The sequence below is a fragment of the Erithacus rubecula genome, assembly GCF_903797595.1.
Source record: "Erithacus rubecula genome assembly, contig: SUPER_Z_unloc_2, whole genome shotgun sequence".
Taxonomy (NCBI): Eukaryota; Metazoa; Chordata; class Aves; order Passeriformes; family Muscicapidae; genus Erithacus; species Erithacus rubecula.
The window spans coordinates 5,438,095-5,451,960 of record NW_027635860.1 but is presented as its reverse complement, the minus strand read 5'-3'; the positions used below and the strand labels follow the sequence as shown (position 1 = coordinate 5,451,960).

At 37.8% G+C, this 13,866-nt stretch overlaps 1 protein-coding gene across 1 annotated transcript; it reads right to left on the bottom strand.

Moving 5' to 3' along the window:
- Window positions 1-4,104: 4,104 nt before the first annotated feature.
- Window positions 4,105-13,155, bottom strand: LOC306814778 (protein FAM240B-like). Its single transcript, XM_079331170.1, has 3 exons — window positions 13,047-13,155; window positions 5,754-5,898; window positions 4,105-4,474 (listed from the first exon to the last, which is right to left on the bottom strand). The coding sequence occupies exons 2-3, from the start codon at window positions 5,891-5,893 to the stop codon at window positions 4,396-4,398; spliced, it is 219 nt and encodes a 72-aa protein (XP_079187296.1). The 5' UTR covers window positions 5,894-5,898; window positions 13,047-13,155; the 3' UTR covers window positions 4,105-4,395.
- Between the last annotated feature and the right edge of the window lie 711 nt (window positions 13,156-13,866).

Here is a 13,866-nt window from a genome sequence, read left to right as displayed (position 1 = left end):
GGCTGCATGTGTAACCTGGAAAGGTGAGAGATGAGTTCCACAGTAACAGTTACAGTAAGAGCTGTAATCAACATTAGGCCATCTGCCAAATCTCCTCAAAACTCTTTAAAGACATTACCTCTTAGTCTTCAACTTCTCTTCCCAAAGGTGCCTGTCTTGCTTCTCCAAACTTTTGTGGTGAGAATCCAGTTACATGAATAGTGATTCCCTTGACATCAGTATATTTTACCACTGCTCTGGCACCTTTCCTAGACCAGTGCAGGATGCTTTTATTTTTCAGATGTGTTTTTTAGAAGAAATCATTCAGTTCCAGCTGAAGCACTGGGTTACTGTGGGTACCACTGTGTACCACGGCTCTTTCCTGACCCCTGGCTCTGGCCCATCTTTCCACTCCCCCTCTACTGTTTCTGTACTGTTTACACAGTGAGCTTTTTGTGCTGGGATTATCTTTCACATTGCTTGTGTATAGGATCAAAGTCTCTGAGGTAGCCTGTAGGCTTTTCTAGAGTGCAAAACAACTCAGCTGTACTTAGTTTACACTAAACGCAGAACACTGGAGGTGAACTTGGTATTGTATGGTGGATTTATTTCACTGTTGCCCACTTTAGGCACCTCAGAACTAGCTAATAATCAGTTTCCTTCTCAATGAATGTGGCTAGAAGCCTTAAGAGGCATAGCTGCACAGATATGAATGTGTAATATGATGCAATGTGAAGAAGCCATGTGTGTATGATGAATGTAATAATGTGTAATGTGAAGATGCCCATGTAGTAGCAAGCTCCAAACCTTTGGGTGGCATACTGAAGAGAGCCTGCTGGGTGATGCTGCATTGGTCTGCAGGACAATCTCCTTTTGGCCTGATCTGTGACAATTGCTCAAAATCAAAATCTTATTTGCTTCTTAATTACAGACCTCCAGAGAGGAGATCCTTGGTTAAGGAAAGACATTGATCAGGAAGGATTCCTGAGTGAAAAACTGTACTTAAGCTATCTCAGTTTGGGCAAAGCTGCTAAGAAGTCTGTTAAGTTGCTGACAGAGTCATTCTTCACAGCTGTCAGCCCTTATCCATACACTAGAAGGATCATTAATATGACTGAAATGGACCATCTGTCACTCTTGTGCTGACAGGGAGCACACTTCCCATGAATTCTATTTAAAGGGAACTGGGTGGTGAGTGTTTAATGTTTGCTTCAGAGAATGGTAAAGTTTTACTACATTTGACTTTTGTCACTCTTGCAAGCTTTTTCAAAAGGTTCTGTATCATGCATTTGTAACTAGAAAGTGACACACATTTTCTTGCTACTCAGTGTCAGGATGAAGCAAAGGAATGGCAAAATAACAAAAGCTAGAAAGATGGGCAAGTATCTACCATATTTTAATTGCAAAGCTAATAAAATCATATTGGCAAAACTCAAAATCTCCGCTGTTACACTCAAAAGCAATGTGAAAATCTGGATAGAAAAAAAAAAAAAACCAAATCAAAAGAAATGAAGTGTGTCTTCAAGGAGCTGTTTTATGAAGATCTGAGTTAAGTTTAAACTGTGTAGTTGAATAATGCACTCCTCTGAAACTGCATATTGATGGAAAATTGTCTGAAGAGCAACTAAGCATCCTCTCTTAATGATTCTATAAACCCCAGCTGATTTTATCAGGTTTTAGTTGACGACTTTTCCAGTCTTACAGTAATGTTTCTTTAGCCCTTTTTATAATGTCATGGCTTATTTCTGAGTCTCGCAGATATTACAGTGGTTTGGGTTTTTTTGTTTTGGTTTGGTTTTTGCCTCCTTTTAATTTCTTTTATGACCTTCAAATTAGAGAAAAGATTTCTATTATTGTTTTGAAATTGCCAGAAGCACTTTTATCCTGGAGTCTGCTCCAGTTTCTGCTAAGATTGTTACCTGACATTTAGATTTAAACTTTCATGCTTTCACACTCTTTACTTTTGCTGATCAACTCTAGATAATATATATTTCTTGAATATGTATTAATTTTTGTATCTCTTAAAACTCTTTGTATCTCTTAAATCTCTTAAAATTCTTAAGTAGCTTTCCCCCATGTTACCCTGGTGGGTTCTGTATCAAAACATGTTATGAGTATTCAAATAAATTACATAACCCAAAGTCCTAAATCTTGCACTGTGGAAACTGAGCCTGAAAAAATTAATCTATACATTGGAAGTGGAACTATAAAGTTTGAAGAAAAATGGCTTCATTCTGAAACATATTTTTAGAACTCCTCTTGGTTTTGATTTGGAATAGACACATTCTGTAAAAAATAGGTTCCCTTTCATCATTTTAAGGGGATGATTTTAAGGTGTTCTAGCTTGATAGTGACTTATTCCAGAGTGTTCTTAAGTGACCACATAACCATATGCATGGCCAGTGAGGAACTGGGATGGAAGTCACTTCCTGGCACATTTTTTCCCCAGCTCTTTGTGGTTTTTCCTCATTCTGATTTACTTTATGAGACGAATACTATTAAGGATTTCAGTTATGTGAGAAGCAAATAAAAGCTTATTCCAAGGCTATGGCTTTAATTTTTAAAATATGCCAACTCTGACTCCCTCTGTTTTGTACCTTGTGCCATAACTTACACAATGAATAAGGAGAATATTTCCATTAGCTAAGTTCAAGCTCTAAATTCAGCCAAAATTATGCAACCCCCCAAACTGTTTCATGATAGAGTTGAACTAGAGTTTCAGTGAGCACCAGGCATAGATGGGGATGGGAGAATTAAAATGTATTAACTGACATTTTCAAAGAAATATTTTTTTTTTACTGAAGCCCAATAGTAACTTATGGCACTATCTGGTGATTGTTTTCTTGAGCACAGCTTTATTGTAATTACACTGTGATTCTTCATATACACAGTTGATGTTACTTTTTAATTTGCTTAAGAATAAAATCAAACCAAAGAACATGGGCTTAGCAGCTCTTTTTCTGGTGTCTGACAAACTCTGCTCTCGAGTTTGGGGACATACCTGCTGACACCTTGATTTCTGAATCACTGCTTTGAAGTCATAATTTTTTCATGATTTTATGAATTTGTCAGACTTTCCAAGACTTATGTGTTTAAATTCACATAATACATTTTGTCTGGCCTTGGGATGCATAAAAGCAGATTTAAAAGGTGATAGATAAAGAGGGAAAAATAACACTTCATATTTTTATTTTGATTTAAGAAGAGCAGATTTTCTAAATATTTTAAAAGTCCAAAACTTTCTATTCTTCTCTTCTTGCCTCACTGGCAATTCAAATTTTCTTTGCTTTGAAACAATATGAATTACCAGAGTGGTAGTGAAACAATCTTATAAAAAGGGACTAAAAGGTTAAACGATTCAGGAAAGAGTTTTTCTAACATGCTCAAAACAATTCATCTTGCAGTACATTACCCTAATAATTTGGTGGCAACAAAGCAGTCACCTTAAAAAGAAAGTGATTTGATGACACCAACTGACTGCCTTCATATTGTTGAGGGAAATGCCACACTTCCTAATGAAGCATTAGGAAAGTAACAAGAAATATTTTTGTCTAATGAGAAATGTGGGAGAGGAAACTGCTAGATTCTGAAAGTACTGGCCTTCAAGGAATAAATACAAATACTTGGTCTTAGAGGGAAAAAGACCTAGAAGAAAAAACATGCTTGTCACTCATGATGACAGAGAGTTGTAAAAGTGCACCAAGCTACTCTGTGAAACAGAGGCATCAATCCACCTCTAGACAAGCCAGGTCAGGTACCAGAAACAGTCACGGTTTAAAGTTGTTCTACCAATGGTCATATGGTGTCTCAAATTAGCCAGTATGGGCTAAGTTAATGTGGTTAATCAGGCAGCTCTTGTAGGTATCTCACAGAGACTGTTTATCAATACATATATGGTAACAACTTCACAGGTACCTTCTGACATCTGGATCTGTAGCTCCCAGCAGTTTGGGCTTCCCTAGTGTTGTGGGATGTGGTGGCATTGGGCATGTCTCATATTCCTTAGTCAACACTGGACTGTGTTGCATAAAAAAATAAAATATCTACTATTCATTAAATCATCAAAATTCATTAAATTACAGTCAGTCTATACAGAAACCTAAAATATAGAGGAAATGCTTTGCAAAGCACAGCTGTGTAACTAAACTCTTTTCCGAGGCATCTACATCTCAGTGAACCATGATTTATTAGGGTTAAATACTTCAGAGTGCTACATTCTCCATTCATCAAATGAAGGGACAGATGCATAAACTTAAAAGCAACAATTGGCATTTCACATATGAAACTTTTAACAATGACAGCTAATTAATTATAGCTCATTTAAGCTACAAAGTAAAACTGACTTCAGCTTTTGCATCACGATTTCCTACAAAACAGATTTCTTTATCCCCCAAACGTGTAAAGAGTGTGGACTCTTCAGCTGGATGAGTCTTCAGATTGGGTCCTCAACATCTTTATCCGTTTTTCCAGCCTCTCCATCCATTCATTTCTGAGCCTAGGGACAGAAACATTGATTAGCTTGTCCCCATAATGTTACATGGAATGGATTTACACTCTTCATCTTTTCCACTGCGGATATTCTTTGGTGCTTTTTCCCAATTGTCATGCAAATTTCCCTACCCTACCCCTTTAGAGCTCTTTTCTGGATGGTACTTCAGGACAAGCTCTTGAGTCCCAGTGAGGGATCACCTGAGCTTTGTGGTTCATCTCCATCTCCGCCGTGCCCTCTCTGGAGTGCCTGTGTGCCAGAGTGGCTTGTCCCCTGCACTGGAGATTGCCTGCTGCCATCTGCTGGGTCACATCACCCAGCACTCCCCCAGCCTCCCTCCTCCTCTGTCCTGCTCAGCCTGGAGACACTGCACATGCTGAAGCTTGTGAGACCCATAGCAGGTAGCTTTCGGTAGTATGTGGCCCTTTATTTTCTTGTTGACAGTATCTAGGTACCACGGGTTTACTCAAATGGAAAAGAGAGGAATTTCCCAACTGAGGGGTTGTAACATTGAGATTGGGTTACTCACAAACAGATAAAACATGCTTGAGACTAATTCTAGTGTTCTTTCATCCAGGGTTAATAATGTAAGGATGTTCTTGCTCTTAATTTTTCAAGTATCGATGCAAAGTGGGCTATGAGGAAGGTTCTGGGAAATTGCTTTCTCACTGGATCGTGTCAAGACAAAATATAATAAATAACATAAGTATGCATCTTGCACATGTCTTCAGCTCATTGAGAATTGATGTGAAGTAAAACTGTGCTGATACTGCTGCAGACTGCTCTTTCTCACAGGATGATCAAGGGCAATATGACTGAGTAAGGTAGATATGGCTATGAGTGGTGGTGGCCCTAGCCAGTATGCTTGGGCCATCTGCTTTAAAATGGACTTACTATACACAAATCAAACTATCTTAAATAATCATAAGTATTTTCTTGTGAAAGCAAGGCCACAGAGAAAGAATGTGGGCCAGGTACTACTGTGCTAGCTTTGTTCTGAAGAGAATCCTTCATGTTCAAGGCAAGTCTGCACTGTTATATATTGTCCTGGTAATTTCAGAAAGTTCTATGCTTTGGACTCCTTTATGGAACAAGAATGAAATATTCTCTATCATTTGAAGTCATAGCTTAAATACATTAGCATTACATCCTAATTTGGGAAGCTTTTTTCAGATTTCTATAAATCTAAATTACTTTCAGACTTCATTGCAAGACTTAAGTATTACTTTTAAAAAACTAATTACAATGCAAACTCAAGTAACCTTTCTGGATGCAGATTACCCACTTTGTCAGAGCGCTTCTCCTCTGACGTTCTTTTTCATTTTGCAGATACTGAGTTTGTTGTTCAATGGTCTTTTCCCAGAAGTTTCTCAGGTCACTGGTTTCACAACCCCGCACTTCATGGCGCATGTATTGGCTGTTCATTTTCTCTAAAGGAAAAATTTGAAACAACTGTATAACAAGTTACTGGTTTCTCATCTGTTTTCAAGGCTAAAGCACATTCTTGATGTTTTGGATTTTCAGCATAAGGGTCACACAGTAGGATCAGGATTACTGTGGGCATGACTCATTATTTAAGCTTTTCTTTCCTAACTCTGGCACTTGAGGATATGCTGTCTACAGTGATCTGAATTCTTACTTGTGTACCTAAAATATCTCTCACCTCCATCTGACTGTGACATTCATGTTCACAACCAGGTCAGTGCTCTTGTATTCTGTAATTTAGCAATTATGATACTTCTTAATGAACTCACAAATTTAAAAAATAAAAAATTTTGCCAAATCTAATGGGATTTTTTTGCCTTATTATTTTCATGTCTTTAAAATTTTAAAGTGGCTGCTGTTCTGATGATTTATCTTTAATTATTCTGGCATTTAGCTTTGTTTGGAAATGTAGAGAATTTTTGTATATAAAAGTACGCACATAATTTCATAAGATAATTGCAAATCCCATCATGTTTACTAAATATTTTCCCCTCTTCTTCAATTTTCAAAACAGAGAAAATTCATTGACTATATTTTTATATCTGTGATGATTCTGTACTTTCATCTTTAGTTAAAGTCATCTTAAAATAAATGCTGGAGTAAATCTTATCCTAGGGAAAGAATATTTGCCTCAGGATGACTCTTTGTGGACTAACAGTAAATTCCCTGATTGCCACATTGCAGCCAGAAAATTGTATCATTACTTTCAAAACTTCATTAAATATGAAATTAGTATATCCATGCTGTCTTTCAAATCACTCTGTGCTTTTGCATCAACATGCCATTATAATATTTTCCAGAACATTTAATTTTTTAACAAGTATTTAGGGCTCTCTCATGCTTTGTTTGAATTCATGGAAATTATTTGTAATTTATTTTAATCAGAGTCATAGAGAGATAGCAAACAAGCCCCTCAAGACTAGCTTGGAAAAGATTGAAGAAACTGCTGCCATTCCCCTGGCAGGCATCATCAGAAAACACAAAACTGGGAACTTTACATAATTGGCTGTTTTGTGAAAAATTGACAGATACATTATAAAGACCCTTTGAGCTGACAATGAATTCAGCACTTTTGAAGAGGTCTGCTTTTTGCTGGGATTTCCCTGTAAAACACCTGTGGTTCCCTTTAAATCTTTTCATATGTTCATGGCCTCCAAAGAATAGAAGCATAGCACTTGAGCCTGAACTCTTCCAGAAAACAATTACTGAGCATATTTTCTGGTCCTGAAAAAAATTATAGCTGGTTATATAATTGTTGATGTTAGTCTGTAATGTGAATTGCAAGTATTGCTGGACACCTCCAGCTGTGCTAGGTGATAACCAATTTCAGGTCAAAAAGTTCACTTAGTACAAGTGCATGTTTTCATAAAATACATGTGTTCTATAAATATCCCCATATATATCAATGCCAATCCAGATATTTCTTCCCAGGTCGCAATTACTGCTCTTTTAAACTTTTTGTGTACTAGGAGTAATCTTCAAGGTATGAGAAAGATATGGTAAAAACCATCTAAGTAAAACTAATGGACTCTCCACCCTAGGAGTTAATCTCTAAGAATAAGTCTTTCTGGAGTGCAGGAAGAAAAATTCCCCTATATACCTGGGGCTCCAGTATAAACTGCCAGGAAATAATGTCTTCAGGTTTCTTTATCAGAAGAGATAGCAAAGCACAATAGCTTCATCCTTTTGAATTATTATGAATTCCTGTCTACTATGCTGTGGATGCACCTTATATATATATATATATATATATATATATATATATATATATATAAGGGTAAATATAAGTCCTGATTAAGGCAAAATTACGGAACTCATTGCTATGTGGTGAAATTGAGCCCAGGCATATATTTTCAGAATACACATATCCTTTACAGGTTTTTAATGTTATGCCCCCTGATTTGATTGTGTATGTTCTTGGTACTGGATTTAATATATTTTATAGATGTGTCTTTCCAACACCTGCCCCCACAGCAAAAAATTACAAGGAAAAAAATTTAAAACCACTAAAAGAGATATTCAGAAATAGTTTCCATTGCTATGCACTTTATATCTGGTGCTGGCACCAGTATTTAGAAGAATGTTAGAACTCTGTTGAGACCACAAAGTGTGTGCAATATTATCCATTTTAGCGTAGGGGTGCCTTTTTTTTCTGGCAGTGAGTTGTGGCAGGGGCAGTAATTAGTACCTTTCTCTGTCAAACATCTGTGGTACTTTCTTTGTGTGTGTGCTTGATCAGGCACACTAAAAACATTGTCCAAGTCATTCTTCTTTCCAATATTCTATATTGTGTTAACACATGGGTATCTTGTTGCCAAATTTTCTCTTCCTCATCAGATAATATTCTTTGTTTTCATTTCCCCTAAGGCTGGAGAACACTCAAATATGTGCAAGTAGGTATCAAAGTTACTGAACACTTCAGAATTTCTGCATCATTACTGTTCCTTATATGTCCTTAATAAACACAACATGCAACTACACTGGCATTTCCTTCTCTGAACTGTAGAATCACCTTATCCTAAATTACCTTATATTTTGAATTAACTGTTTGAGCCCATTTATGGTGATTGTAGGAACTGCACAATACCTCCACTGCAGTAACTTACATGGTTTCTTTTCCCTTTATGCATCACGTGCCTGGATGTTTGAATTCACCTCTGTCCTGCCATCCCTGTCGTAAACCATAACCCTTCAGTGTGTGTGAGCAGTCAAGGATATCAGACTTCTATCACTATTTCTCTAGCTCTCATATTTTTCTCTCCTATTTCAGCTGTTTTCGGAGGACTTAAGCCTATATCATGGCTTTGCAGCAGCAGTTATCACCTGGAAACAGTTTATTTTCATGCCTTGAAGCCTCACTCAGAGTAGTTAGGATAAGGGGCCTCATTTAATAGGGAAAGAGAAGAATGGAAAAGATTTCATGGAAGCATCCTCCAAAGCAGTCTGCACAAATAATCTCAGTATGAGCAACAGGTGAGCAGAAATACACTATTAAAGCACATAGGCAGTTGTCATGCACTTCTATAGACCTTGCAGTTAGCTCTAACTTAAACCACCCTCCTGCAGCTGGGACTAAATAAGCTTTTTTTAAGCTTCTAGTGACAGTCCTCCAAGAGAACAATAATGAGAGGCTCTTTCTGGTAATCTTCTCTGACAGAGGCCTGGTTGCAAGCCAATGAACAAATGCAGGTGCTCTCAAATGAAAGGAATAAAATGATAACTCTAGGGAGGCTTTATCCAACACATGATAACCATGATTGCTTATTTTTAGATTTAATACTTTTAGAGTTGGTTTTTATTATCTAGCCTCAACTTGCTGAAGGAGGTCTTACAAAACGAGGGAAGCTGTGACACTAGTACTGTTAGTTGGAACTCAAAAATCATGTTGGTAGAACGAAAGAGGAGTGTAAGATCAATTTGATGTGATATCTCAATTTCTTGGTAAAAGAAAAAAAAAATCAATCGTTTGAGGCTGAAACTCGTTGTTTCTGTGAGAAAACACTACCACCACTAGAAATACTTTTTCATGGAGAGAATTGAGAGTAAAAAGTTTCTTAGCCAGAGAATGAATGCAAAGAAAAGCATGGATTTTCTTCCTCTAGTAGAACACATTGTTATATGAAATGTATTTTTAAAATTCACAAAACTTCTAATGAGTCAGTAGAGTTATTTTTCCTCCTTCTTGTGCTTCTTACAAAGCACAGTCAGAGTTTTCAGTGTTATGCATTTCCCTAGAAATAATACAATATTTTATTGTTCTGACTTTAGTTGGACCATGCTTTGTGACTATGGTTTTTATATATGCATTGAATAATAAAATTTGAGTGATATATATACAGGGGAGAATACTATCTATGCTAATAGTACTGTTTGATGTGAAAACAATCAGAAATCTGTTTTGATTTTGGAAAATAGGACTAGTGATCATATTCATGATTTCTCTCTTTTTCCTTGGGTCTAGAATATATAACTTATCTTCTGCTTCTCCAGTTGGCAGTAGTTCACATCTCAAAGGGTGACTGATGATTCCTTTGAGATCCTGCCTAGGGAATCATGCTGGTTTCAAGCCTAACTTGGGTCTCCAAACTCTGGTTAAAACTCTTCAGAGGCAGAAGAGAGCACTTTAGTTTAATCCCCTGTACTCTTGGTTTGTGTGGCATGTTGCACTGTGGTTTATCTCATGAGCAGCCTGAGCCTTGAAGCCTCTCATGAGCAGCTTGTGGGAGAGGTTTGTCACAGCTTGCTCTCACAGCTCCCTTCTCCTTTCTGCCTTGTTCATGAGCAGTTACAGGAGATGATCTGGAGCACCAGCCTGAGGATGCAGAAGGCTGCTATCCAAGTCCCTAACTGTCCCAGTCTCTTCCAAAAATCTGTTAGTGTATTTCATCAGCAAGGATATGTGAATTTCCATGTGTACTGTACAATTTTATTTTCATTTGTAGTTCAGCATTACTAGCAATTTATGCTTTTCCTTCGTTAACAGTATTGTCTATGAAATTAGGGAATTCTAGGTGTGTTATTTATTCTTCCACCAGCATTTCCTAGTTTTGGCAGAATCTGAAGTACATGCTCTTAGCAGAGTGTGTTCAGTCAGGGAGTTGTTGGGGGTAAATTTCAATCTATTTAATTGGACTTCTCCAATATCAGGAATTTTCTGTGTAGGAAAATTACAATCATACTGACACGTGACTGAGCAATAGTAGCATCTACCAAATTATTTCTAACAGACACATTAAACAGTTTTAATATTTGAAAATGTTTTCAATCAAGAACTACTTAGCAGTCTCAATTCAACCATTATCCTTTTTCCTAATTTTCACAGTTCTTTATTGCTCTTTTTGTGAAAAGTGATGGATCTGAGCCTCTTTTTTCTAATAAGGCGAATCGTTATTCTTCAAATGCTTTACTAATAGAAAATTTGGACTTCTAACCATATGATACCTTTATGACAAGCAAACATATTAAGACTGGGCTTGTGGCAGCTACATGGGTTTTGCATCTCATACTGCTAGAGTGTCAACATCAATGCTATCGAGTGCCATACACTATGTTCTTTTCTGTCCTTCTCATCTGATGGGCTTCAGTTCTTTTCATCTGCTTTCACTTTTCCCTGGATATCAGACACCTGGATATCAGACACTTGAACAATAGAATTATCAAACTGGAGGGAACTGATTCTGTGACTTGATTTTTTTGTACTAGAGAGCTCAGCAGCCCTCTGACTGATGATTAAAATTCTTAAAAGCTTTTGAACAAAACGCTTGAAGAATCAATACTTTCATTTCTCTCCAGGTAAGCCATCCATTTATTACTATCCTAGTTCTGCTCCCATGTCTGGTTTTTATATTTTTCTACTTGCTGCCTTCCATTCTGCACTGTCTCTTCTCCCTCAACCTGCTGCCAAGGGATTCCATGAAAGGTCCCTTTGTTTCTCCCTTCTCTGATATTGTGTCTGTTGAGTTTCTCCTCGTGTCCTCTTCACCTCTCATGCCAGCCCTCTTGACTAACCTGACTGACTTGAACGTGTGCTTTCAAACACCTTTCTGGCTCTTTCCCCCACCTCTATTTTCCATCTGGAAAATATTTTTCCACTTTTTGCTGGAGCTGCATTTGATAGAGCGATAAAGTTGAGTTAGAAGGGACCCACAAGGATCATTGAGTCTTACTCCTAACCCTGCACAGCACCATTCCCAAGAGTCACACCCTGTGCCTGAGAGCATTGTCCAAATCCTTCCTGAACTCTGTCATGCTGGTGCTGTGACCACTTCCCTAAGGAGCCTGTTCCAGTGCCCAAACACCCTCTGGGGAAAGAACCTTTTCTTGACATCCAATTTAAATCTCCCTTGGCACAGCTTCATACCATTCCCTTGTGTCCTGTCACTGGGCACAAGAGTGGCACAAGAGTGAAGAGATCAGTGTCTGTCCCTTCACTCCCCCTCATAAGGAAGTTGGAAACTGCAATGAGTTCTGTCCTCAGTCTCTCCTTCTCCAGGCTGAACAAATGAGGTGACCTCAGCTGCTCCTCATAAGGATTCTCCTTCTGACCCTTCACCATCCTCGTTGCCCTCCTTTGGATGCTCTTTAATAGTTAATGTTTTATCACATTCTAGTGGCCCAAACTGCACTCATACAGGTATTGCTAAACTATCCTAGATAACCTTTTCTACAGCCCTGTGCTACCCAGGTTGTCCTACTCCCTGCACCTGGCTCTCTGTGGAGGCTGCCTGCATTCCCACCCTTCCTGCCTCCAGCACACACAAACAGGACAGTGTTGGCAGTTGCACAGAGGTGAGCAATAAGCAAACAGCTATTCAAAAGTGATATGCAATAAAAATATGTCCAAATGCCTTTACTGAGCTTTCCATAGATTTGTTTGACTTTCATTGACTTTTAATTTTCAGTATCTAAGGCATATTTAAAGTGGCTGTAGTTTTCTCATGAGATCAAATACTGTTTCTGATCATTAGACTTTCTCCACTGCTGGATACATTTGAAGCCTGCTCCTATGAACTACTGAATTCATAAGATCAAGTATATAGAATAAATTAATATTTATTGGTCAAAGATCTTGAATGCACTTTGCTTTGTTGTTTGATTTTTGAGTACAGGAAGACTCAGTGTAGGATCAAAGAAGATAATTTTTGCCCAGGGCTCATGCTCTTTATTAGATCACCCAGTTCAGAGAAAACATGCAAGAAAAATGTAGCCTGATTCATGTGAAGGTGTCTACCATTGAATTAAAATGTCTCACAGCAGCAGATCACTGTTAGAAAGACTTTGAGAGATGAGTGTGTCTGTGTAATCTTGGCTAGCATTAGCCCATCAGCTGACAATATATCTCAACTGAGAAGCTATATCTCTGGGTGTTTTATTCAGGACTGTAACATGGAAATTATCTGTAAATATTTTTTCTGTATCAATGCTACTCAGCTTCCTTAGAATTCCGCTAAACTGGGCACTCTTCCCTGGCATTTTCCTCACACTCTCATCTTTCCTAGAATATATTTTTGTGAGAATTAAAGTTAGAGAACAAACGCATTTCTTGTTGACATTGTTAGGGAAAACTTACTACAAAAAACAAATACTTCCTTACCTTTGGAGCAGGAATCTTCTTGCAAATAAATTCTCTGTGTGACACAAACAAACGAGGAATATTACCACTGCAGCCGTGGCTTCTCCAGTGTCACAGGGCAGTAATGAAATGCATCCCTCGGTACTTTTTATTTGAAGTGGGGGTAACATAAATCCTTCATCATATCAAGGCTATTTTGAACAGAACCAGCAGCGAGATAAGATCATTTAATGAACTTTGCAGCCCCCTGCCTGAGATGACCATGAAGCACAGGCCCCCTTGAGACCATGCATCCCTCCCACACTGGCAGATACCTCAAAGAGCATGACTTGGCAACTGATGAGAATTTTCTTTAAAATGCCTGCTAATGTTATCCATTTTAATAATCTTCCTATGAAGCTTGAAAAATTCCACACTAGTGTCTTAGCTGTAATGGAGGCTGAAATGGTGTGACAAATCACACTTGGTTTTGCATTACAGGGTGACTTACAGAAGTATGCAGTACTCTGGTTTTGTTAATCTAAGGATGTGCACTTGATTATGACCTATCACAAAATCTATTCTCTTCAAGGCAATTGTCATAGGAATTGTCTGTATGTTTAGCATTAGCTCACGAAATGCAGTAAAGCGGCACTAGTTTTGCCATTTGGACTTGTTATAAGCCTATTACAGATGAATGCTTATATCATTACATTTCATTTTCTGAGGAAAATGTTTTGTAAGTTTGGCTGATGACAGATGCATGCACTTACCTCAGTTTTCATTAAATCCATCTACATTGCTAATATACCATATGTGATGCTGGCTTAAGTAGTTCTTACACAACTGCTGATTATTTCAA

Coding starts and splice junctions, on each gene's coding strand:
- LOC306814778 (XM_079331170.1), bottom strand. CDS start 5,893: ATGAACAGCCAATACATGCGCCATGAAGTGCGGGGTTGTGAAACCAGT. Junction 4,475..5,753: donor AGGAGAAGCGCTCTGACAAA/GTGGGTAATCTG, acceptor TTCTGTCCCTAG/GCTCAGAAATGAATGGATGG.